Source organism: Ursus americanus, chromosome 17 (genome assembly GCF_024610735.1).
Source record: "Ursus americanus isolate L20-20 chromosome 17, mUrsAme1.1.p, whole genome shotgun sequence".
Classification (NCBI taxonomy): Eukaryota; Metazoa; Chordata; class Mammalia; order Carnivora; family Ursidae; genus Ursus; species Ursus americanus.
In genome coordinates, this window is record NC_142143.1 from 24564805 (window position 1) to 24589557 (window position 24753).

The 24753-nt window shown below is 39.5% G+C and overlaps 1 protein-coding gene across 1 annotated transcript in view; it reads left to right on the forward strand.

The window, feature by feature from the left end:
* The window catches only part of LOC123780684 (uncharacterized protein C3orf20 homolog), a 172214-nt gene that overhangs the window by 23474 nt on the left and 123987 nt on the right, over positions 1–24753 (forward strand). The window contains exons 7-9 of the mRNA XM_087868852.1: positions 327–793; positions 5480–5578; positions 7606–7705. Coding sequence (XP_087724978.1) covers positions 327–793; positions 5480–5578; positions 7606–7705 — 666 coding nt within the window. The remainder of the gene's footprint in view (positions 1–326; positions 794–5479; positions 5579–7605; positions 7706–24753) is intronic.

The following is a 24753-nucleotide window of genomic DNA, read 5'->3' on the forward strand; positions in this document are numbered from 1 at the left end:
TTATACATTTGAGGACACCCCATGTATACAATTATGTATAGTCTTTATATATTATAACAAGCATTTTCCCAAATTAATAAGAGCAATTTTCCAAACAATTTTTCATGCTACCCATTGTATGAGTATGGCATTATTTATTTAGCTATATCTTTATGAGTCATTAGATTTCTTTCAATTTTTTCAAATATTAAAAAATGTTACAGTTAGCAATTTTATTCACAGATGTTATACACCTTTTTGTTACATTTTAAGATGGATTTCTAGAAGTTGACTTACCAGGTTAAAGAAGATAAAGTATCTTTATGGCTCGCATATGTTTTTTATAGCCGTACAAAGAGTATAATATCTAAAGAACTAAAGGAAGCAAGATTACCTACAATACCTGAAGCTGAGGAGCAAGATGAGTTCTATTCATTTGACATCTCACGAACTCCTAGTCTTGCCAAGTGTTCTCCTAACCTTCCATTCTCCAAAATATACCTGCAAAAGGGTCTATTTCAAGAATATAAACTCATTGCTTCTGAAATACTGCAGGAACTTGGGGAGATATTGCAGAAATATGCTGAGTATAACATTATTTACCCTGCGGGAATTGTAAATCTTATGAATTACAGTTGGCATGATCTTACTGAAGGTGCTTATAAATGTACAACCAAAAGTTCAATGTTGAAGAAAAATAGTACCTTGCAAAGAGATCCCAATGCCATGACCCAAATCAGCAGCTTTTCAAGAGAAGAATATCATAAGGAAAATCATCTTGTGAAAGCAAAAAAAGACCACCATGTTTCATCTGGTAAGTAGAAGTTATTTGTTAGTTTTATAAATAATCCTGCAGGTTAAAAAAAAAAGAATAAATTATAAACAGCATGTGAGTGAGATATTGGCAAAACATTTTGTTAGTGATATTTGGTTTGTGTTATTTTTATTTTATTTTATTTTATTTTATTTTATTTTATTTTATTTTATTTTATTTTATTTTATTTTAAAGATTTTATCTATCCATTTGACAGAGTGAGACAGCCAGCGAGAGAGGGAACACAAACGGGGAGTGGGAGAGGAAGAAGCAGGCTCCCAGTGGAGGAGCCTGATGTGGGGCTCAAACCCAGAACGGCCGGGATCACGCCCTGAGCTGAAGGCAGATGCTTAACCACTGCGCTACCCAGGCGCCCCTGTGTTACTAATTTTAATAAGTATTAGTGAATGTCAGGAGAAAGATACAAAAATTTATAGTGCTTTCATTGAAAGCATCTATTATACTTCATGTGATATGAACTCTCTGCCTCAAGGGATCCTACAAATTCTTTTACTGTGGCAGGGTCCAACAGAAATACAATGCTAGCCACATACATAATTTTTTTAATTAACTTTTTTTAAGGATTTTTTTTTGAGAGAGAGAGGTGGGGGAGGGGCAGAGGGAGAGGGAGAGAGAAACCCAAGCAGACTCTGCTCTCAGCACAGAGCATAGCACAGGACTCCATCTCACAACACTGAAATCACGACCCCAAGATCATGACCGGAGCCAAAACCAAGAGTCAGATGCCTAACTGACTGTGCCACCCAGGCGCCGCATTAAGTTAACTTTTTATTTTAAGATGATTATAGACCCACATACAGAGAGATCCCATATACCCTTTACCCATTTTCTCCATATAACAACATCTTGCAAAACTATAGCTCAGTATTACAACCAGAATATCGACATTGGTACTGTCAAGATTCAAAACATTTCTATCGAGCTAAGGATCATTTATGTTGTCCTTCTACAGCCACACCCACTGCCCTCTTTCTCTACCCCCTCTTAAACCCTGGCAACCACCAGTGTGTTTTGTATTTCTATATTTTTGTCATTTTAAGAATATTATATAAATGGAATCATATGATGTGTAACGTTTGGCGATAGTCTTTTTTCAGTCATCTTAACGCCCTGGAGATACATCTAGGTTGTATATATTAGTAGCTTGTTCCTTTTTATTGCTCAGTACATTCTGTGGTATGAATGTACCAGTTTGTTTAATCATTTACTGCTTGAAGGACATCTGGGTATGTGGGATTTTTTTTTCCAGTTTTTGGCTATTATGAAAGCTGCTAAAACATTCATGTTTAGGAATTGTGTAAATATAAGTTTTGATTTTTCTTTGATAAATGCCTAAAAGTTACAGTTACCGGGCTATGTGACAATTGCATGTTTACTTTTATATGAAACTTTCAAACTGTTTTCCAAAGAGGCTATCCTGTTTTATATTCCCACCAGCAATGTATGAGTTTCTCCATATCCTCACCAGTATTTGGATATTATTACCATTTTTTATTTTAGTCATTCTTGTAGGTGTGTAGTGGTATCTCCTTGTAGTTTTCATTTGCATTCCTTTTTTTTTTCTTTTAAGATTTTATTTTCAAGCAATCTCTACACCCACCATGGCACTTGAACTCACAGCTCTGACATCCAGAGTCTCATGCTCCACTGACTAAGCCAGCTAGGCATCCCTAATTTGCATTTCTCTAATGACTAATGATATTGAATATTTGCCATCTGTATATCCTCTTCAGTGAAATGTCTTACGTGTCTTTGCTCATTTTCTAATTGGATTATTTGCTTTTTGTATTGTTGACTTTTGAGAGTTCTTTATACATTCTAGATACTCGTCCTTTGTTGTATATATACTTTGTAAATATTTTCTCCTAGTGTCTTTTCATCTTTTTAATAGAGTCTTTTGCAGAGAAAAAGTTTTACATTTTGATGAAGTCCAATTCATCAAAAGTTTTTTATAAGTAGTGTTTTTGGTAACAAGTCTAAGAATTCACTGCCTACCCCTAAATCCTGAAGGTTTTCTCCTATTTTTTTTTTTCTAGAAGATTTGTAGTTTTATATTCTACATTTAAGTCCATGACCCATTTGGGGTTACCTTTTGTGTAAGGTGTGAGATCTAGTTTGAGGTTCATTTTTTGGCCTATGGATATCCAGTTGCTTCAGCATCACTTGTCAGAAAATGCTCTTTCTGCCATTGAATGGCTTTTGCATCTTTCTCAAAAATTAGATGGGCATATTTATGTGAATTCATTTCTAGGTTCTCCTTTTGTTTCGGCTGGTTCTCATTCATGTTCTCGTGACTACCTGTGAATATGATTATTTTTAATTTTGTGTCAACATTGTATTTGAAAAATTATTTTTAAAAATAATTTGAGGGCTGGATAAAATTTTTTCAACTGGAGGTTGGAAGCAGGGACTCAAACAGATGTTTGTATTCCAATACTCATAGCAGCATTATTCACAATAGCCAAAAGGTGGAAACAACTCAAATGTCCACTGACAGGTGTATGGATAAACAAATTATGGTATGTACATACAGTGGAATATTATTCAGCTTTAAAAAAAGAATGACATTCTGATACAGGTTATAATGTGGATGAAACTTGAAGACATGCTAAGTGACTTATATGAGGTACCTAAAGTAACCAAATTTCATAGAGACAGAAAGTAGAATGGTGGTTGCAAGGGGCTGGGGGGAGGGAAGGAAGGGAGTTATTGCTTAATGGGTACAGAGTTTCAGTTGAGGAAGATGAAAAATTTCTGAAGATGGATGGTAGTGATGGTTGCACAATAATGTGAATGAACTTAATGCTACAAAGCTATACACTTAAAATGGTTAAAACGGTCAATCTTATGTTATGCAAATTTAACCACAATAAAAATATTTTAATGGTTAAGTGGTAAATTTTGTGTTGTGTATATTTTACCACAATACAAAAAAAAAAAAAAAAAAAAGGGCGGGGGAGTGGGGGAAATATTTGCAAGTACCAAACGTGAGAATGTTAAGAATAATAATAAAGCCTTAGGAGTCTGAAAATTTTGCTGATAATAATTTCAGAAAACTTGATAGGGAAATATGAGTGACTGGCACAGACATGTAATTTAAAAAGGATGAGGAACCTCAGCAGAGCTTAGCACTGCATTGTGGAGAGTACTGGTAGATCCCACTTTTATCCCCAGAGTGTAGCTTTATATTCAAGACTTTAAGATTTCTCACTTTGGCTCCTATTGTGTTAAATATATACAAAGAAGATTCAATGTAGCAAAAGAACTGATTTTAAATATTAAAATCATATTAGTTTATAATATTTTACAGATCATAGGGATCTTCCTAGCCATTATCAAATTTAGTTGTCCAGATATCCCTGTGGGGTAGCTAATAGGATTTTTGTTTTGCTAAGGAGAAAACTGAGATGCCAAGGGGTCAAGTAACTTGCCCAAAGTCATACAGTTTCTGATAGAGCCATGAGCCATGACCCCAACCCTGGTCTTTTAATTCCCGGTATAGCATCCTTTCTGCTAATTTATCCCTAACACTCATTCTGCTATCATAATAGTGATAATGATTTTGACAATGAGAATAAAGAGTAGTGGCAGCTATCTCTTCAAAACCCCTCTGAGATGGAGAAGTAACTTACTGTAGTGATTAAGCCTTTGCTCTTAGGATTCCTGGGTCCAAATCCTGGTTATTGTACTCACTATTTGTATAACTTTGAACACATTTCATAACCCCTTTTTGCCTCAGTTTTGTTATCTGTGACATGGTACTGCAAATTGTACCTCCTTCCAGGGTGGTTCTGAATATTAAATAAGTTAACACTAAAGCACTTAGGAAAGTAAGTATAGTAGACACTAATTTTTTTTTAAGTTTTTATTTAAATTCCAATTAAGGTACAGTGTCACATTAGTTTCAGGTGTACAATATAGTGATTTAACACTTCCATTCATCACTACTTATGTGCTTGTTATTTTATTATTATTATTATTTCCATTCTCTCATATGATCCTCAGAGTAACCCTTCAGTATATAGGTATTATTATAGGCTCCTGATGGTTCCTGAAGCCCAGTACATTTGCTTTAACATGATAATTCTAGCAATACAATTTTTGCTTTTTAAAAACAAGGGATTGCTCTTAATCAAGAGACTGAAAGGCTCTGTAGCAGTGGTTCTCAAAGTGTGGTCCCTGAATCAGGGCATCAACATCACTGGGAACTTGTTAGAACAAGTCCTAGCAAATTTTCTAGGTCTTATTCTAGGCCTATTTGAAATCCTCATCTGTAAAATGAAAATGATTAATGATAGAACTTTGTTGAGAGAAATAAATTATATAATGCATGTAATATACTTAGCATAGTGGCTGGCATATAGTAAGTGCTCAATAAATATTAGTCATGGTTATTGTTCTTACAATGAAAGCATTAATAGAATCTTTTAGTAAATCAAGAAATTATACGGAGGAATTTTCAAATTAAAAAGCTGTTTCATTTCCAGAGCAAATGAAAATATTTCATAGGTCATTATGGGTTCTTATGGAAAATTTTTGCTAATGCCCTGGTAAGAATACTAAAAGTTGACAACTGATTATTGTGTTGATGACGATCGAGCAAAATACTCACTTTCTCTTCTCTTTCCCTTCTCCCCATCTTCCTTTTCCTTCCTTTTTTCCTAGCTCTTGTCAGCCAAAACCAATATTCCCACATACACCAGGATAGCAATTTACCTGTTGTCATCCACTTCTCACTGTTATCCAAGATCTGTTTAGAAAATGGTAAGATCCTTTACCCATCCAAATTAGGGTCGACTCTGATGAGCAACCAGAGTGAGAATCGCTCACATTCCCTGAATTTGGAAACTTTCTCCTACTCATACTCTTAGTATAACCTCAATCAAAGCCAGCCTTTTAAGTTCATGGATTCCTAGTCAAAGTTTTCAAATGCATCCTCTCTAAACCAGTCTTCCTAGATTTCTCCACTCTTATGCCCCGGGCGTTTTTTTCTTCATGTTTATCAGCAGCCAACTTTGGTAACAATGACTTGCCTGTTCCCACGAAGAGCAACGAGGGCCTTCCATCACAAAAACATACCAACCCGTACTAGAAACCAAAGCTTCTGTGTTAGAAGACAAAAATTGGTTCTTAAATTGTTTAGTTATAAAGGAGACTTCTCAAGGAAGATCATGGTTACACAAATCTAGAAAGAATACAGTCTGTCCCTGAATGAGGTTGTAAAAAGGATAGGATATGGGTTGTTGGGAAAAGGGAACCTTGTCATCCCTTGAAATACAGACATAATATAGCCAAGTTCTGTGTGGCTCCGGGAGTGAGTAGGCGTTGGGGCTGGCTGCTCTGGGTCTCATAGATTTGCTTTTCATAACCTTTTCATCATAATCTAAGAACTTTCATCATAACCTAAGAACTTTGAAAGTTTCTGCTTTTAGAGAATGTGATTTTAGGAGTCAGGTGTCGCTCCCACACCTCCCCATGGCCTACATATTTTTCTGAATCTGATGTATTAAGGAATCAAAATTTATGACTGGAACTGTCTCACTGGAGTGGGATAGATATTGAGGAAATATGTATATACTAAGAAGAAGCCCAGTAAGTATGGCAAAACAGCAAATAGGAATGAAATAAATCATCAGGTATCCAGAGGGTTCATCATGAAAATGTCAAGGAATCCAAATAGGTGGGTGAAGTCAGTGACAGGAAATCCCTCAACAGGCGATTGAATGGCAAGCAAATAGTCTGTGAGCAAGGAGCAAGGCCTTAGTCATTAAGGGGCAAGATTGAAATCCCAAAGTGAGAGGCTGGGATTATATTATCTAACCCTAAGGAAACTAGGAGGGAGTTTGTTCAATCCTTCTAATCTAGAGTTATGGTGGTTCTTGTGATCCAGTGATGATGAATGTGATTACGTTAGACAGGAATCTTTAAGTTGTAGGTGACAAGAACCCAACTCACACTAGCTTAAGCAACGAGAGAATTCTTTGCTAGTGTCCTGGGGGCAGCTCACAAGATTAAAGAAAGAACTGCAGGACCAAAGGTGCAAGGCAGGGTGTGGGACTCAACACTTAGAGACTCTTCTCTGTCCATCTCTGCTTGGCTGAATTCTACAGCTAGGTTTGCTTTACACAGTGAAGGAAATGGTCCCTGCCAGCCCTAAATTCACATGCCCCTGCCGAGAAAGAAAGTGCTTCTTTTCCTCCAGTGTCCATGAAGGAGACTCAGGAACAGATCCCAAGTCTGCTGACTACCAATAAAATGCTCAGTCTTGAGAGATGGGATCTCAAGTCTGGGCGATGCTGAAGAATCCGATCTGTAGGTCCACAGGCTGTGTAGGGATTCTAATCCCTCAGAAGTCATCATAGGGATTTAATTCCTTGGGGTTAAAGCTTTGATCCCATTTTAGTGAAAATCTCCTGAGGAGAGGTAATTCCTAAGCTAATTACTTATACTTTAATATGAATGGATTTGGGTTCTTTTTTCTTTTTTTTAAAAGGTTTTATTTTATTTATTTGAGAAAGTGCCTGCACACAGGAGCGGGGGAGGAGGGGCGCCGGGCAGTGGGAGAGGGAGAGAGCCCCGGACTCAACCCCACAACCCTGAGATCATGACCTGAGCTGAAACCCACTCACTCACTCAACTGACTGAGCAACCCAGGCTCTCCTGGATTTTGGTTCCTTTTTCAAGTAGGCCTGGATAGACTGATGGCTGAGCAGGATTTATATAATGAGTACTGACTTGGGGTTAATTATTAAATATCCCTTTTGAGTTAATATGTATGTTGTTGTTTCAAGGTTGGATCTTTAAACATCCTCACTCAAAATTGGAAATTCTGAAATGGAAGACAATCCTCAGTACTGCTGTGAAGAGGCTACAAGAAGCCATCATTCAAATGTAGGGAGCCCTCTGCAATCTTTATTTTTTAAAGATTTATTTGTTTATTTTAGAGATAGAATAAGAGAGAGCACACATGCGCACCTAGGGGGTGGGGTAGATGGAGAGGGAGAGAATTCCAAGCAGAACCCTGCTGAGCCCTGAGCCCATGCAGGGCCGGATCTCACAACCTGCATGGAAACCAAGAGTTGGATGCTTAACCAACTGAGCCATGCTGCAATCTTTAGAATCACGTACTTTATGAGGCACATAATGGGTAGATAGGCAAGAAGAAATGCAGAGCCTGTGGGACCCTGTATCTGTATCTGTAAGACAAAAAAAATACACACATGCACACACAAACCCTTCTTTTCCTAGTAACTCATGGTATAAGTCACTCTGCAGTATACAACTTTATCAGTCAGTCAGCCTTGTCAGGTGACCAGTAGAGGATCCTGTGTGAAGACAGTGGAGAGGAGGGAGAGAAGAAGAGTCAGGGAAAGAAGCACCAGCTGTAGGGAAAGCACTGTTGTACGGAAATAGAAGCTGTCCCTGTGTTCAAGAAACTTGTCATGGTGAAAAACTAACCATCTTGGCAAGTTAACTAACAATCCACAGAGGACAAATCAAACAATTAGGAAGTGATAACAACCAGAGCAAGCATGGAGGAAATAACTACTCTGTGGCCAGACAGTGGAGCTGATGCTTTACATTTGTTATCTATACTACTTAACACAACCCCAGGAGAGAAAGGCAATTATCATCTCCATTTTATAGATGAGGAAACTAATGTGCCACAAAGTGTGGCAATTTGTTGCGAGTCATACAGCTAACAAAAGGCAGAGCCAGGAGTGAAACCCAGTTCCATCTGACTCCAAAGTGCACCCACTTTCAACCATGCTTTGTGTTCACTCCAGTTTTCCACCTGTGAAAATAACCACTTACTGCTTTGTGGAGGGCAGTTCAAATGTGATACATGCTTAGTATTTAAAATACTTATTTAAGGGGCACCTGGGTGGCTCAGTCAATTAAGTGGTTAAATGTCTGCTTTCAGCTTAGGTCATGATCCCAGGGTCCTGGGATGGAGCCCTGTGTCAGGCTCCACGCTCAGTGGAGTCTGCTTCTCTCTCTCCCTCTTCCCCTTTCCCTGCTCGTTCTCTCTCTCTCTTTCTCTCTTATAAATAAATAAAATCTTTAAAAAAACTTATTTAAAATTACACACACACACACAGGGGCACCTGGCTGGCTCAGTCAGAAGAGTGTGTGACTCTTGATCTCGGGGTCATGGGTTTAAGCCCCATATTGGGTGTAGAGATTCTTTTTAAAAATAATAATAATAAACTTTAAAAAATACAAAAAATGAAACAAAATAAAATTACACACAAAAAAAGTAAATTGCAAAATGAGAAATGTTTAGATCAGAAGCAAATAAATTTTAATACTGTTGATAAATCTAAATTAAGAGAGATCTTATAATGTAATATGAAATTCTTTATTAGATTTTTCTAAAATCCTGGCCTTTCCTGTTCTGGATGAGAATTGAGCAGCTTGTGCAAGGACTGGGAAAAAAAGGGCCTGCAATCATCTGACTCGGTCTCATTAATGTTATCTCTCTCTTTAAAGCCCTTTAAGGACTGGGAAAGGCAGAGCAAGCCCAGAGCCCAGGTCTTGGTTAAGATGTTAGATCTTGTGCTAAAAATTCCTGGTGATTTAATCAACAAAGTATAATTTCTAGTGAAATGTTTTTTAAAGATTTGATTTATTTATTTGAGGGAGGGAGAGAGAGAGAGAGAGAGAGCACAAGTAAGGGGAGTACAGAGGGAGTGGGAGAAGCAGGCTCTCCACTGAGCAGGGAGCCTGATATGGGGCCGATCCCAGGACCCTCGGGATCATGACCTGAGTCAAAGGCAGACGCCTAAGCAACTGAGCCACGCAGGCACCCCTCTAGTGAAATTTTAAATTAGTATTTAAAATTTTAAACTTAGTTTCACTAGAAATCCCTCTTTATTGGTTGAATCACCAGGAATTTTTATTTATTTTTTTTTTTAAAGATTTTATTTATTTATGTGACAGAGAGACAGCCAGCGAGAGAGGGAGCACAGCAGGGGAGTGGGAGAGGAAGAAGCAGGCTCCCAGCAGAGGAGCCCGATGTGGGACTCGATCCCGGAACGCCGGGATCACGCCCTGAGCCAAAGGCAGACGCCCAACGACTGCGCCACCCAGGCGCCCCCACCAGGAATTTTTAAATTTAAATTACTAAATTTAGTATATTGGTAAATTTAGTATCTAAACTTACATCATATTACAATTATTATTTTAAAACACCTATGGTTAGGGACGCCTGGGTGGCTCAGTCGGTTGAGCGTCTGACTCTTGATTTCCACTCAGGTCGTGATCTCAGAGTCGTGAGATTGCGCCCTGCATTGATCTCCTCACTGGGCGTGGAACCTGCTTAAGGTCCTCTCTCTCCCTGTGGCTCTCCCCGTTCCTGTGTGCTCTCTCTCTGTCTCCCTCAAAAAACAAAACAAAACAAAAAACCCCACTTATGCATAGTATTTAAACTAACTTTCATTATTGTACAGTGATCAATGTTTTGTTTTAAGATTTCTCCCCCTTGTTTTTATGGCTGGAAAAATCTTTCTTCATGCTAAAATTAGATAAGCCTACTCTATTTTTCTTTTTTTCTTCATTTAGTTGGAAATTTTGTTGTGTGATATGAAGATTCTAGCTTGATTTCTCCCATGCCAATAATAATGATAGCTATATTTATTGAGTGCTAATAATAATAGCTAACGTTTATTGAGTGCTTGCTTTGTGTAAGGCACTACAGGAAGCAATTTATATGCCTCCGTGAGTAAGTCACTGCTTCTTTGCCAAGGTCAGAAAGCTAGTGAATGGGTGAGCTGCTGTATACTTACAGATTTATCTGATACCAAAGCCTGTGCTCTGTCTTCACTCCAGAGCCATGTATTGAACGTATTCTGTGTTATCCACTGATTTGAGTTCTCAACTTAATCATATCTTCAGGCTTATATACATTAAAGTCTTCTTCTGAGCTATCTAGTCTATTTCATTGATCTGCCTAATTGAGTTTTCATCTATTTAAATAATTCAGATTATATAATATGAGAGACACAGTAGAGTGTTAAGAAAGAGGGCTTGAGGCCAACCAAATTGACTGGTCTACAATCCCAGTATCATCCATGCATGTGACCTTGGGAAAGTCACTTAATTTCCCTTTGCCTTATTTTCCTCATCTGTAAAATGAGGGTAATCATAGTAACTACCTCTTAGGGTAGTTGTAAAACTTCCTAGCACAACTAGGCATTGAAGAAATGTTAGTTATCATTATCTTAATAATATCTGGTACAGCAGACCTCCTCTGGTATACTCTTTCTACATCAAAAGCAGCTAAAACAAGTTCACCAATTTATTCTTCCAGGTAAACTTAGAATTAGTTTTTCAAGTTTAAAAAAACCTCAAATGATGAGGAACAGGCAGTGTATTTTAATGGAAAAAAAAAAAACTTGCACGGAGTATATGAGAACTGTCTGTAGTTTTCACTGAATTTTGCCATGAACCTAAAACCACTCTAAAAAATAAAGACTAAAGCAGAAACTGAAAAAAAGAAATGGAGTCAGAACATCTATCTAGGTTCATTAGTCAATGGCGTGGGATCTTGTGTAAGTCACTTGAGCTCCCCGAACCTCTGCTCCTTTAGTCATTTAGGGATAATAACATGTCTTCTGCTTACCACAGCAGGTTCTTGTGACTCAGTATATATAAACATACTTTGTAGACACTAAAGCACTAAGCAAGCAAAAGCATTTTTTAATAATAACCCAGTACTGTCAGAAGTGGTTTCTTGAAATAAGTAGGGTTAGAACCAAGAAGAAATGGCTTCGCAGAGTAGATGGAGGAGGTGAATTTAGCTGGCACACAGCACCAAGGATGAGTACGATGCTGTTATACATGACCCATAGTAATAAACTATGTCAAGGAAGTGGTTTCTTAACAGTGAGAATTGCTAAAGTTGGTAGAATTCATTCCCAAGAGATTTATCGTATACATAATCCAAGCTTTAAAAAGAACACAAGTAAGTTTACAATATGTGCATTACAAGGCATCTCTGCAAGAAAATCAGCCAAACCTTAACATCCCTGGGTTCCCAGGATAAGAGATAGCATGTAGATTGAGAAAAAATCCTTGCTGGATGAAATGCAGTTTTAGGCAAATCAGAACTATTGGCTTTTGTACCCTACCAAATTTCTGTCACATTTGCTCAACACAGAACATTATATCAAGTTTAATATCAAGTCAGACCCAGGGAAATTAGAGAAGAAAAAATATTCTCTAACTCCATTTGGCAGGTACACACTGAAATAGACTCTCTTTTCTTACCATAGGAAGTCTAGTCCGACAAACATAGTGAACCCTCCCATCTCAGACCAGATCCCAAGGTACTCCTTACAGCAGAGCACATCCTCCACACTGGGTTTACCTAGACATTTTGACTGGGCCTGAATCAGGTCTCTGGGCTGTAACTGTCAAGGTGTAGTCTTTTGATTTTATTCATATTTACTCTTAGGACATGGTGGTACAAAAGCATTAGACTGGGAATCCCAGGCTTGCTCCCAAACCCTGTCCCTGCCATTTCTCAGTTGTGTGACCGGGGGTACAAGAGGCAATGTTTATAAAGGTGCAGAACTCAAGCTTTGGAGTTCACACAAGTCTCATGCTCCCATTTGCCAGCCATGTAATTTGGGGCACTTATTCTGCTTCTCAAAACCTTACTTTCCTCATATAAAATGGAGGTCCTCCTAGAATGTACCTCATAGGGTTATTGAAAGCATTAAATGAAATCATGCAGTTAAATAACAGCACAATGTGTAGAATATAGTAAATGCTTGATAAACAGAAACTATTATTTAGCATTTATCAATTCCTTTGGCTTCCTCATCTGTAAATGGAATTAGATATTTTCTAGGCATCCTTCAGTTCTTACATTTAGTGAATGCCCCCACTATATTTAATTTAGCTTAGGTTCTTTTTTTTTTTTTTTTTTTTGAGATTTTATTTACTTATTCGACAGAGAGATAGTGAGAGAGGGAATATAAGCACAGAGGAGCTGGAAAGGGAGAAGCAGGCTCCCTGCCAGGGAGCCCGGTGCGGGGCTCAATCTCAGGACACCAGGATCATGACCTGAACCGAAGGCAGATGCCCCACAACTGAGCCACCCAGGTGCCCCTTAACTTAAATTCTTAGGCAGTTTTGATTTCAGATGATTTGAGATGTAGTTTCCTTTCTGTTCCAGCCTCTCTCTTAAAGTGGTCCAGATGCCAGAGCGCTGGGATAATTGGGTAACTTCTGACTTAGAGAAGGATTCTTTTGTAATCCCCAATGATGACTTTTCCTGAGAATGACCAGTCACCCAAAACTTCCAAGAAACCTTTTATGCAAGTATTAGGGCTCCTTTGTTGAACTAATCAATTTGGGATAATTATCACCTGCTGGAGAATCCAGAGGTCAACTTCTGGTCCTCGGGCGAGAAGAGAGCAAAACCACTGCCACTGCCAGTTCCTTGAGAAAAGGCAGAGAAGGGCAGCCTTCTGTTGGTGGAGAGGCTGATTAATCTTTACACGATAACCAAGACTTTGCCTAGGGACTTGTTAAAGGGGTTAGAAAAGGAAGCACTAACTACTTTTAAAAGAGTTATGAGGAACTTCCACGAATTATGGTTGCCCACTCTGAGTATTTGAGTAACATGGCATTCATATAAGGTAGGAGATTTTGCATTGGGGTTTTTTGCACTACAGCTTTTATATCTCGATTTTTGGCCTTATGGGTAAGGAGGGGGAGCATGCCTTTTTTTTTCTGATTATAGGTATTTACACCTTAGAGGCATACTTACCTTTCTTAAGAATAATTCAAAAGGCCCATTTGTAGAGAGTCACAGTCTAGAGAGTCACATGATTCTAGACAGTCTAGAATAAATGTCTAGGCATTGAATGAAAGGGCCAAGATGTAGGCTTGGTGAATGGTCATTAGACTCAGGCTTCCAGTTGGTCTATAAATGTGTGTTGTTAGGCTGACATCCTGCCAGCGTCTGATGCTTATAAATGGAGTGGCATACGTGTATTCTGGTGTAGGGAAGAGTGGCAGTATATAAATGCCCTTTTTTTTTTTTTTGTCACGTTCAAAAATTCAGCCCACTTTTGACAGTGGGATACATTTTCATGAGAATGTGACAAAGAAAGGAAGGAGGAGGAAAACAAAAGAAGAAACAAACAGCAAGAGAAACCAGTTGTTTTAATCAAACATTTCCATTTTTGAGTGGCAGAACAGGCCCTTGCCCACCCTCCTGGCTCTGGTTCCTTTCCCACAGGACTTGCTGAGACGTGCCCCCTCCTCCTTCTCTGAGAGGGGCCAGTGACCCTTGCTGATTGTTAGGGACCCCCAGCCCCAGCACCCCTATGCCAACAGCAGTGTGGCTATTATACCTCTCCCTCCTTTCATTAATCAGCTATATTATTTCCAATTACTTTTTTTTCATCATCATAAGTGTACTCTTTAATTCTCCCATCCCCTATTTCACCTATCCCCCCATCCACCTCCCCTCTGGTAACTGTCAGTTTATTCTTTATAGTTAAGTTTTTTTGGTTTGTCTCTCTCTCTCTCTTTTTTCCTTTTGATCATTTTTTTGTTTCTTAAATTCCACATATGAATGAAATCATATGGCATTTGTCTCTCTGATTTATTTTGCTTAGCATTATACGCTCTAGCTCTATCCATGTTGTTACAAAACAGATTTCATTCCTTTTTATGGCTGAATAATATTCCATTGTGTATATACCATATATTCTTTATCCATTCATCTATCAATGGAAACTTGGGCTGCTTCCATAATTTGGTTATTGTAGATAATACTGCAATAAACATAAGGGTGCGTGTATTTTTTTGAATTAGTGTTTTTGTATTTTTTGGGTAAGTACCCAGTAGTGCAATTCCTGGATCATAGGATGATTCTAGTTTTTTGAGGAAACTCCATACTGTTTTCCACAGTAACTGTACCAGTTTGCATTCCCACCAACAGTGCATGAGGGCTCCTTTTTCTCCACATCCTCATCAACACATTGTTTCTTGTGTTTTTGATTTTAACCACTCTGCAGGTGTAAGGTGATACCTCATGGTAGTTTTGATTTGCATTTTCCTACTGATGAGTGATGTTGAGCATCTTTCTGTGTCTGTTTGCCATCTGTATGTCTTCTTTGGAGAAATGTCTGTTCATGTCTTCTGCCCATTTTTTAATTGGATTATTTGTTTTTTAGGTATTGAGTTGTGTCATTTGTTTATATATTTTGTATACTAACCCTTTATTAGATATGTCATTTGCAAATATCTCCTCTCATTCCATAGGTTGTCTTTTAGTTTTGTCGATTGTTTCCTTTGATGTGCAGAGGTTTTTTATTTTAGTGTAGTCCCAGTAGTTTATTTTTGCTTTTATTTCTTTTGCGTCAGGAGACATATCTAAAAAAATGTTGCTACGGCCGATGTCAGATAGATTACTCCCTGTGCCCTCTTCAAGGATTTTTATGGTTTCTGGTCTCACATTTAGGTCTTTATACATTTTGAGTTTATTTTTCTGTATGGTATATGAAAGTGATCCAGTTTCATTCTTTCTCATGTTGCTGTCCAGTTTTCCGAACACCATTTGAAGAGGCTGTCTTTTTCCCATCATATATTTGTGTCTCCTTTGTCGAAGATTAACTGACCATAAAATTGTGGGTTTATTTCTGGGTTTTCTGTTCTATTCCATTGATCTATATGTCTATTTTTATGCCAGTACCATACTGTTTTAATTAGTACTGCTTTGTTTTTCTTTATTTAAATTCAATTAGCCAACATATAGTACATTATTAATTTCAGATGTAGAGTTCAGTAATTCATCAGTTGCATAAACACCCAGTTCTCATCACATCTTGTGCCCTCTTTAATGGCCATCACCCAATTACCCCATCCCCCCACCTCCCATCCAGAAATCCTCAGTTTGTTTCCTATAGTTTAAAGTCTCTCATGGTTTGGGCACCTGGGTGGCGCAGTCGTTGAGCGTCTGCCTTAGGCTCAGGGCGTGATCCTGGCGTTCTGGGATCGAGCCCCACATCAAGCCCCGCATATGGCTCCTCGGCTGGGAGCCTGCTTCTTCATCTCCCACTCCCCCTGCTCGTGTTCCCTCTCTCGCTGGCGATCTCTCTGTCAAATAAATGAATGAAATCTGTAAAAAAAATTAAAAAAAAAATAAAGTCTCTCATGGCTTGTCTCCCCCACTGATTACTTCTCATTCAGTTTTCCCACCCTTCCCCTACAATCCTATGCATCATTTCTTATATTCCACGTATGAGTGAAACCACATAATTGTTTTTCCTCTGATTGACTTATTTAGCTTAGCATAATACCCTCCAGTTCCATCCACACTGATGTAAATGGTTAAGTATTTATCCTTTCTGATGACTGAGTAATATTATATGATTTATCTATCTATCATCTATCTATCTATCTATATCTATCTATCTATCTATCTATCTATCTATCTATCTATCTATATGTCACATCTTCTTTATCCATTTATCTGCCGATGGACATCTTGGCTCTTTCCATAGTTTGGCTATTGTGGACATTGCTACTATAAACATTGGGGTGCATGTGCTTCTTTGGATCATTATGTTTGTGTCTTTGGGGTAAATACCCAGTAGTGCAATTGCTGGGTCATAGAGTAGCTCTATTTTTAACTTCTTGAGGAACCTCCATACTGTTTTCCAGAGTAGCTGTGCCAGCTTGCATTCCGACCAGCAGTGTAAGAGGGTTCCCCTTTCTCCACATCCTTGCCAACATTTGTTGTTTCCTGACTTGTTAATTTTATCCATTCTGACCAGTGTGAGGTTATGGTATCTCATTGTGGTTTTGATTTGGATTTCCCTGATGCTCAGTGATGTTGAGCATCTTTTCATGTGTCTGTTGGACATCTGGATGTCTTCTTTGGAGAAATGTCTATTCATGTCTTCTGCCCATTTCTTGATTGGATTATTTGTGTTTTGGGTGTTAAGTTTGATAAGTTCTTTATAGATCTTGGATACTAGCCCTTTATCTGATATGTCATTTGCAAACATCTTCTCCCGTTCCATAGGTTGCCTTTCAGTTTTGTTGACTGTTTCCTTTGCTGTGCAGAAGCTTTTTATCTTGAAGAAATCCCAATAGTTCGTTTTTGCTTTTGTTTCCCTTGCCTTTGAAGACGTGTCTGGGAAGAAGTTGCTACAGCCAAAGTCGAAGAGCTTGCTACCTATGTTCTCCTCTAGGATTTTGATGGATTCCTGTCTCACATTTAGGTCTTTCATCCATTTTGAGTCTATTTTTGTGTATGGGGTAAGAAAATGGTCCAGTTTCATCCTTCTGCATGTGGCTGTTCAATTTTCCCAGCACCATTTGTTGAAGAGACTATCCTTTTTCCATTGGATATTCTTTCCTGCTTTGTCAAAGATTAGTTGACCGTAGAGTTGCGGGTCCATTTCTGGATTCTCTATTCTGTTCCATTGATGTATGTGTCTGGTTTTGTGCCAGTACTAAACTGTCTTGATTACAGCTTTGTGATAGAGTTTGGAGTCCGGAATTGTGGTGCCACCAGCTTTGGTTTTCTTTTTCAACATTCCTCTGCCTATTCAGGGTCTTTTCTGGTTCCATACAAATTTTAGGATTATTTGTTCCAGCTCTGTGAAAAAGGCCGAGGTATTTTGTAATATAACTTGTAATCTGGAATTGTGATACCTCCAGTTTTGTCCAATTACTTATTTTTTTTAAGTAAACTATGCCCATTATGGGGCTTGAACTCATGACCCTGAGATCGAGAGTCACATGCTCTACTGACTGAGCCAGCCAGGTGCCCATCCAATTACTTATTTTTAATCCTTTAAAATTTTTCCTTTGGATATAGCTCTTCTCATACCCAAGTCCCACACTCAACCAATAAATGCACATATGTGTGTACGCACACACACATACACATACACAAGGACCAATTCTTCCAAACACTCTGAGACCCTTATTGAGATATGCCAGTTCGTTTTAGGAATTTTCAAGTGCATCTTAAAATGAGAACCATTGAGAATTCCTGTTTGAATATGCTCTGAATCTGAAGGGACTTGCTGAGTCCTTAGATATTCTTTTATGTTGTTTCCAAGGTCTGTTTATTTGTTTTGCATTCCACTCTACACCCATGTTGAAAATGCCCAAACTGCTAACTCTTCTCTGAGAAGGTAGCTCCCACTTCCCCTAGTTAGAGTCCTGACATTTCTAATTATTCTCAAGTGTTGGTCACGGATCTGCCCAATTCCATCCCCACATTCTGTTAGAAGAACTCAGAAGCCCTGCAGCCCACCTTTAGTAGCTGGGACCATGGAGTAGAGGCAAAGCCAGCCAGTCCATGTGGATGTTAAACAGGTGGTAATGAGCTCCAAGACAGCCAAGAATGTCTTTAGTATATGACCTCTGCTTTTCCAGCCTGATTCTGGAGCCTTGTTCTAATGCCATGTTGCCAACATCTCCTACTTGGCATGCTTGGGTGCACGAGTATATGTGCACATGTGTGTCTTCATGCGTGTGTTTGTATGAGCAGGTGAGTATATATGTGTTTGTATACCTGTGTGTGCGTGTGTGTTGGGGGCAGGAAGCTGGGCAAGAAGTAGGAAGGTCTGCTTCATTTGCTGATCTCTCGGATACAGAGCCCTGGTGGGTCTGCATTTTATCCTATGCTCGCAGCTCCTGTAGCACCCAACACTAAGAATATGGGGAGAAGTCTCATGGAATGAGGAGAGTAGAGTGTTTGGAGTTGATATGCATGGCATTGCATCCTGCTTTACCATGTTGATACAAAACTCCGGCACTCTTTAGAATGGGGATAAAGAGCACCTATCTCGTAGGAATGTATGAATTTTGCCTATGGAAGATACCTAGTGAATATTTATGAATGGTTCAATGAATGTTTCAAGGGGGCTACCTTAATTTCAGGATCTGGTCTCTGTCTGAAATATAGCAGAGAGGTAGTTTCATATTCACCTACCCTTTCCCTCTACCACTTTATTATTAATGAACATGTATGTGTATATTCCTCACTAAATTGTTACAAAAACAGCTAGTATATTTAGAAGGCATGCTAAATACTGGGGTCTGTGCCTAGAGGTTTGTGTGCATTAATTAACCAGAGATTCCCTGGATTTCTGTGAGGTATTGTTTTTTTTTTTTTTTTTTTTTTTTTTTTTTTATTAATAATGATTTTTTATTATATTATGTTAGTCACCATACAGTACATCCCCGGTTTTCGATGTAAGGCTCGATGATTCATTAGTTGTGTATAACACCCAGTGCACCATGCAATATGTGCCCTCCTTACTACCCATCACCGGTCTATCCCATTCCCCCACCCCCCTCCCCTCTGTAGCCCTCAGTTTGTTTCTCATAGTCCATAGTCTCTCATGTTTCATTCCCCCTTCTGATTATCCCCCCTTTCTTTATCCCTTTCTTCCCCTACTGATCATTCTAGTTCTTATGTTCCATAGATGAGAGAAATCATATGATAGTTGTCTTTCTCTGCTTGACTTATTCTGTGAGGTATTGTTATCCCCATTTTATAGATGAAACAAAGCAAGGCTCAGAGGAGTTTAGTATTTTGCGTACTTTTTACAGTTCCAAGAGGTAGCCCCAGTGTTCACCTCAGTTCTTGCCCAGGCCTGTGCTGCATGGTGCCATTCCTGTGGGGACAGGTGCTACTTACTAGTCCTGCATTTGCTGCAACCTCTAGTACAGTTCTTCACACACAGCAGGTGCTCAATAACTGTTTAAAAATCAGGGCACTCAATAAACACTTGGCTAAGGATTTCCAACTCCAGCTGTCCAGATCTAAGGAAACCTAATAGATTGGCAGTAAAGTCACAGAGGCCGGAACAGCCATTACCCACGCTCTAGCCCTTGATAAGATCAAGAAATAGCTAGTTCTTGAATTGTTTTTCTTTCTTTCTTTCTTTCTTCCTTTCTTTTTTTTAAGATTTATTTATTTATTTTAGAGAGAGAGAAAGAGCATGAGCTGGGGAGGGACAGAGAAGGAGAGAAAGAGAGAAGCAGACTCCCTCCTGAGCATGGAACCCAACATGGGGCTCAATCTCATGACCTCACTGAGATCATGGCCTGAGCCAAAATCAAAAGTAGGACACCCAGCCGACCTGAGCCACCCAGGCGCCCCATTTAATTTTTTCTTTTGAACAGAAAAGCAGAAGACGCAAAGCTTAAAAAAGAGGGCTTCAACAAACAACTTACCCTGCTCCACTATAATGATCCTAAAGGCGTGGAGAAGGTGAGCAACAGTCCCCAAGTTTCTCAGTGTTTCTGGCTGGAGCTGCTGAAGAGGAAGCCTAAGATGCCAATGGTCAAAGAGGCTGACCCAGAGATGAAGAAGTTCCATTATGCGCTGGTAGATGGTTCTTCTCTGACCTAATATCCTTTCAGAATCCCAAGGGGAAAGAGGATGGAGGAAGCTGGGCATGATGGAAGGGACTGATAGGTAGGGCATTTCTATTTCAGCAGAAAATCGCATTGGAAAAGGAAGTCTGGTGCCTTGTGTTTATTCAGTCTTTTTTTCCCAGGGTCCACATTCCCTCATGCTGGGGACAAGAGAAGTCAAATCAAGAAAAAGGTTGGGGCAAATTCTCCAGTTTGCAAGCCTTACTTCTATTTAAGGGAACCTCTGGTTGTAGCTGATATTTCTGTTAAGTACCTAAGGGCTCACATAGTTCTGAGAAAATGAATTTTCCTTCATTTTCCTTCATTTTCCTTTCTAGAGAGAACCACATGGGGATTTAGCATTAAGAGGATCTACCTTAGAGAGAAAAGAGACTTCCTCTTTTCTCTCTGATAAATTCCTACAAATCCAAAATGAAAAAGCCCACAAGAGGTTGGTACAGCTAGGTTTTGTGAACTTGTTCACATACATATCCTTAGTTATTCCTCAGCCCTCCTTTGCCCTCATCTGCCCATAGATGTTGGCAGGGAGACACAATCCTGCTGCATGCTGTAGGGCCATACTGGGCAGCAATGGGAAACTTTGATTTCCAGTTACTCTTCCACTAATAGGACCGGTCTGACCAGACTTCCCTGTTATTATTCACAAGATTGGTTTCAAAGAATTTGGGGCTAAAGTAAGGATGCCAAGAACTGATGGTTATCAGAGGGGAGGTAGGTGTGGTTAGGAGGGTGGGGGGTTAAACAGGTGATGGGGATTAAGGAGGGCAGTTGTGATTGAGCACTGGGTATTGTATGTAAGTGTTGAATTACTAAATTCTACACCTGAAACTAATCAATGAATGAATGGATGGATAAATAAATAAATTAATTAATTTTTAAAAATGAGGGTGCAAGTAATGTGGACGTATGGAAAGAACATGCAAGTGGAAGTCAGGGAACCCGGTTGCTAGCCTGGCACTGCCATTATTATCCTCAGTGACTATAGGAAAGTGAGTCACCCTCTCTGAACTTCTTTTAGCTTATCTGTAAAGAGCTAATTTAAAAAATTAAATTGGATGTGAGTTAACATCATTCCAAATAAGAATAATTATTACTGTCACTGGTGTTTTTTTATCAGTATCCGCTCCTTAACCTGGATTTTATCTATCCTTCTGGCTGTCTAGCTGTCTGCCAAAGCTATTCTTCTCTGCCTGGGGGTGGCATGTACACCAACATATTCAGTGACTTGCCAAATCAAGTTATCCTTGGAACTTTCACACCTTTTGGATGTGGTAGCATTTCTTTTCCTAATAGGTATGTGAGATGCCAGACAAACTAGAACTTGTGGGTAAGCTAAGGAGTGGAGCAAGAGCTAAATCCCAACGGAGAGAAGAACAGGAAAGTGATTAAGTGGTCAATCTAACTGGGAAAGCAGGTAAGGAAAATGAGACATATGCATGTGGTCATGGCAGCTCCAGCTACAGACTGGCAAGTTGCAACAGGCCAGAGGACCATAGGTCTCCCAGCATCCAGTTATGCCATCCATGTGGTGATGCTGTGGCTCTCATGAGCAGACGGCCCTATAGGAAGGCAAGGCCCCAAGAATACAATTTGCTGGGAAGTGAAACAGGGAGACTGTTATTTAGGTGAGCCAGGTGTCCGCTGGGCCTCCCTGCCCCCTTAAGAACGAGATCACACTGGCAGCACGCCATCCCATGCCCTTAGAAAGCCTCACATCCTCTTCAAGCTGCCAAAATCTTAGGGCTTATGATCTTGTGGTCTTCTCTGACTTGGATACCCTGCCTCCTCTGAATCTTGTTCTCCACTCTGTCTTGTAACTGTGGGTTTATTTCGACTCTCTTTTGTTTGAACCAATTAGAAAATTTGCTCCTTTTTTAAAATTTTGTCTTTTACATAACCACTCACTGGAGGCTTCTGTGAGGATGGGTGAATTAGTTGGTGATGTGGGTTACAGGAAGCTTATTGCATAGTCATCAAACATCTCAAATGAACTATAAAATGTAGGAATGTGTTCTTTTTTTAAAATGTAGGAATGTGTTCTTTTTTTAAATAAAGATTTTACTTATTTATTTTAGAGAGAGAGAGCACATGAGTGAGGGGAGGAGCAGAGAGAGAGGGACAAGCAGACTCCGCACTGAACTGAGCTTGGAGCCTGATGTGGGGCTCTATCTCATGACCCTGAATCATGACCTGAGCGGAAATCAAGGGTCAGATGCTTAACTGACTGAGCCACGCAGGCATCCCTGTAGGAATGTGTTCTTAAAAGTGCTTCATCTGTCCTACGTGTTGTCCAATTTTTCATTCTCCTCTCCAAGATCCTCTTTTTTTCTTTTCCTTTCTATTTTAGGAGCCCCCTTTTCTCTTTTCATTCCCCACCCTTCAAATCTTTCCATTTTCTTATGAAAGAGAAGTTCAGCTCTTTACAGCTATATGCCCAACCAGCTAACATTTGCATTTTCAAGCACTTAGCTAACAATCTGGATAAGTCATCTTAGGAGTAGGGGTGAAGAGATGGGAGAGGGGTCAAGAAGAGAGGGTGAGGTTATTTTACTGCCTCGTGCTGCTGTAAGCCACACCATTGTTACCGTATGTCTCATTCATTCATTCATTAATGTATTTCTCCTTTCCTTCATTCCTTTACTAAATATTTATTGAGCATCTATCACGTGTCAGACACTCAGAATAGAGAGTAATATAAAGTTCCTGTTTGTCAGGAGATGTGTTACAGGAAAACTGAAAGGCAGTATTTAGAAAGGGAAATAGGGGTGCCTGGATGGATCAATTTGTTGGGCATCTGCCTTCAGCTCAGGTCATGATCTCAGGGTCCCAAGATCGAGCCCCACATCGGACTCCCTGCTCACAGGGAATTTGCTTCCCCCTCTCCTCCCTTTGTGCTCTCTCTCTCTCTGTGTCTCTCTCTCTCAAATAAATAAATAAAATCTTTAAAAAAAACTAGAAAGGGAAATAAATGCAGAAAGTGGAAACAAAAAGGCATCTCTAGAAAATATTTATATTCTTTGATTCAACAAATATTTGCAGAGGACCTACTAGTGTGAGCACTGTTTAAGCACAGGGGATATAGCAGAGAATAAAACAAAGTCCTGTCCTTGTACAGCTTACATTTTAGTGAAGGGAAGCAGTAAACAAATAAACAAATATATAGCATTTCAGGTGATGAAAAGGTTGTAAAAAATGGTTAAGCAGGGTAAAGAGGACCAGAGAGTGGCGGGAATGGGGAGTTGCTATTTTATATTGATGGACAAAGAAGACCTCTTTGATAAGGGGCCATTTGAGCAGAAACCTATGGTAGCGTGGGGCATACCATGCTGTTGACAGGGAAAGTGTTCTAAGCAGAAGGAAAAGCCAGAGCTAAAGCCCTCACGTGTGAGCATGCTTAACAAATCCAAACTAAAACATGATCTCTGGAATGCTGGCTCTGAGAAAATATCACCAAAATATCAACCTTTTGAGAAGACAAAGATGAGTTTATTCTAACCAAGGGAAGGGAGAGCATTACCTTTATAGAATCTTCATAATTTCCTATGAGTAGAGAGGTCAACCCTAAAATCTACTGGTTGAGGAACAGTTCTACAAGTCCTTTATCATGGATACAAATTTCAGTCCACATGTTCAGATGAGGAGGAAATACAACTTCATTTTTTAAACACTCATGTTTAATTTCTAGTTAGATTCTACCAGTGGGTGGCAGAAACTTACAACACTGGTATCCTTTCCCCAAGATTTCATTTCAGTTCCAAGGAGCTGATGAAATGAGAAGGCATTAACGATTGAGGAAATGTCATTTGGTTCTTAGGCATCCTCATTCCAAATAGTCTGCAGTGAGTGGTCTCTGAAGCTCATGGATGCATCCCTCTGGCTCCAGCGGCAAAGCCTCTCAAGGCCAGGCTCTTTCTCAGCTGCTTCCACATTCTTCTCAGCACACGGGAAATATTTGTCTGACTCTGTCTTACACTGAACGTGGGGAAATCGAGACTGTCCTACTTCTGTCTGTGTAGAAGCCCCATGCAGCATCTATACTTTTACTCTTGAATTATGTTGGGCCTGGAGTCAACTCCAAGGCTCATCACCTGCCCAGGCATTCAGATCCCTCAATTCATCTGGGGCCTCTGGTGAACTCCCCAGCCTGCCCTGCAGCTTGGCTTAGGAGGGCCAAGAGCTTGTTCTACCACTGAACTCTCTTACTTAACCTCTGACACTCCTTTCCATCCCCCTACTCCTTTGGGGTGGGAAAATCTGCTCCAACAGATTACAGTCTCCCATACCCCTTTTGCCTTGTGTCTAGATCTCAGCTTTTCAATCTCAAAAGCCAAGAATTTGACCCTTTTAGTCTCACAACACTTTGTTGAAGCCACAGGTGATGCTCAAGATCTAGATGAGGGGGAGGTGGCCATAGGTAAAAAGGAAAGACTGGGAAGAGAGCACAGTGCACATTTTTCCCACTACATTATGTAACAGTCCCATTAAAGATGAAGTCATGAACAGTGTAA